The 2,684-nt window shown below is 43.2% G+C and overlaps 1 protein-coding gene across 1 annotated transcript in view; it reads right to left on the bottom strand.

Annotated features, from left to right (window-relative positions):
• Positions 1-336: 336 nt before the first annotated feature.
• SARC_11554 (hypothetical protein) overlaps positions 337-2,684 on the bottom strand; it is a gene marked incomplete at its 3' end in the record, with an annotated part of 3,386 nt that continues 1,038 nt past the window's right edge. The window contains exons 2-4 of the mRNA XM_014294357.1: positions 2,106-2,171; positions 1,282-1,400; positions 337-481 (exon numbers count right to left, since the gene is read on the bottom strand). Of these exons, the coding sequence (XP_014149832.1) occupies positions 337-481; positions 1,282-1,400; positions 2,106-2,171 (330 nt within the window). The remainder of the gene's footprint in view (positions 482-1,281; positions 1,401-2,105; positions 2,172-2,684) is intronic.

Below are 2,684 nucleotides of genomic sequence, written 5' to 3'. Positions count from 1 at the left end.
TTATAGCACCTGCAAAAAGAGTTGGTGGTCAACGGACGAGTATCGTATTTAATTACTGAGTACTAGGAGTGCGCAGCCATCAATACATAATGTGATCTAATGGGTGCTTATGAATATACGGGTATCGTTCATTTGCAGTCTCGGCAAATAGCTTCAGCGAGCGTGCCGGCGCAACGCCTTTGATGGTGTTATATTGATACATTGAAAACTGATATATGCATATAGTATCCAGGCCGCTGAGGACGCGAGTATAAGAGCTTGCGCTGCGGGAGTTACTACTAACCCTTAAATATTGAATAGTGTCGAAATGTCTATTTTGGCTGGTGTTCTTTTAACTTAAACCAAGTAAACTTGACGCAAGTAGTTTGACACGCAAGTGAGCAGGACATACCCCATGACACCCTCGGCGATGAGCGCTTGTTCGCATAGGATGGTCATTCGCGGGATGAAGGCCAGGAAGTACCGTTTAGACGGCTCGTCTCTGTGGTGGGCAAACCAGCGTCAAAAGATGTCACTATCTCGCTACGGTGGGCGTATCAAGTGTCAAAATAGTATCATGATCTCCTTAGGGTGTGTCGAGTGTCAAAGTAGTGTCGCAACTCTATGTGATGGATGTGTCGATGTAAACAAGGTGTCACAATATACGTCAGATGCTGTACTGATCCCTCTTGGATAGCCGACGCTGGATGACTCATCAGATACATCTACCTAGCCGCGAATATCGACGTCCATATTATCTTTATCGAAAGTTCTACATACTCTTCGATTCGCTATGTTTAGGCTCATATCTATCAACAGTCGAATGATGTATGTCCAACTGAGCTGTTTGGTAAGGTGGCCGTGGTGGTGTATAGATCCCCACAACATTATTTACTACTTCCAACAGAAATTTTGCCTGTACTGATACCAAGCACACGTATACCACATACTGCTAGCCTCAACGACATCTGTTCGCACGTGTAGGAGGCAAGCCAATCAATGCCGCACACAAACCGACAGTAAAACCGCAACTAAGATGGTATGGTCAGATTCATCGGTGGTGTATTAATCGTGCTACATCACACCACATACCAACAGCAGAAACAGATTAAGCAAATGACTTCGCATTGTAGCCATACACGCGACCAATGGTGAAATAAAGCTCCACCAACGGGTAAAAGCGATACAGAGTTCGAATTCAATGATATGCATATCTAACCTGCGATTTCGAATATCCCTGAAAACACAACAGACAGTCGATCGTCTGTACTTGTTTTGTACAGACACCATGCGCAACCATACCGAATGTGATTGGCGATTGTCTTAACCAGCTGCACCGTGGGCCGTATCATGTAGGTAACATGCCGTAACTCTGTGTCCAGTATATCCTCTAACTGGTACAGTTTTTCCACCCCATGTTCCTGTGAGTACAGATATCAAGGACGAATAGTTCGTCAACTCCACTACAATCTCACACGATAAAATTCAACACAAAATGACCTGTCACTGGCACCCGCCGATGACATGCACGGCACCTGGACATGACACTGCCACACTGCAAACGAACTGTATGGCGGGCGTGGTACCATACCAGGTGCTCACAAAAGATACATATGGTCGACTAACTTCAGGATGTACGATACATGAATGTGATGCTGAGACATTATAAAGCAATGGTATGGCAGCAGTCTGGCACTGAATGGTCGTGCGGTGGCACAGTGTGTTCATGGTGGTAGTGGTATTATAGCAGGTGTTCGTATACGACTCATATGTAACAATTAACATCAAGATTGTACTTATATACCCATGCACTAGCCATTCGCCTCTGTGTGCGCACGGACGAGCGTGTAAGTAGCATGAGATAGGAACACACGTGACGAATGCGTACCAGGAGTATTCGATACCATCTCGCGATGTATAGTAGAAATACTGAGTGATAACCAATGCGTTGTGACGAATGCGTACCAAGAATATTTGATACCATCTCGCGATGTATAGAGAAATACTGAGTGATAACCAATGCGTTCGTTGCCAAGATTATCAGAGACATGGCTACTTTGTCGAATAGAGTCGGGTGAGGTGTAGTTCAGTACGCGCGCTTCTAACATGACAACCGCATGACTCACCTTCAACCAGGAGTACTCAGCAATTGTTCCTAATGGACCCACTAACGTCTCGTCCAGTACCAGAGCCTGATAATAAGGAAGCGAAATCGTCTGTTAGTTTGTTAATTTGGTTTTCAGGTGTAAATATTCATTGCAATGTGAAAGTGTCTGAAGTTATGGGACCTATTAATTTCAAGAAAAGCACCAGTGCCTGATAACGAAGGAGCGAAATCATTTGTCAATTTCTTATCCAGGTATAAATATGTATTGAAATGTGCAAAAATATCAACGTGTAGGATCTGCTAATATCAAAATCATGCATCAAATTTGTGGTGATAACATCTATTGTAATTCAACTGTGCAGCCTGTAAAGTATAAAGAAACTTATGGCTTCAAAATATGACTTTTCGAGAAACGCTGTCAGTATTCCGACATATACTTGATGCAATGATGCTTCTAGCAAAGATTATATAAACGTGTGTGAAGATGTGTTGATATGTTTAGCACCGCCCTTTGTTATTTTCAACCTATCATCTCGGTTGAACACTCATTGTCAGTACGTACGTTTCTAATGTGAGAACGTATCAATAAACAGAGATA

This window comes from Sphaeroforma arctica (assembly GCF_001186125.1).
Source record: "Sphaeroforma arctica JP610 unplaced genomic scaffold supercont1.1752, whole genome shotgun sequence".
In the NCBI taxonomy this organism is placed as follows: domain Eukaryota; class Ichthyosporea; order Ichthyophonida; genus Sphaeroforma; species Sphaeroforma arctica.
Note: the sequence above shows the minus strand (reverse complement) of the source record. Positions and strands in the feature narration are given on the sequence as shown.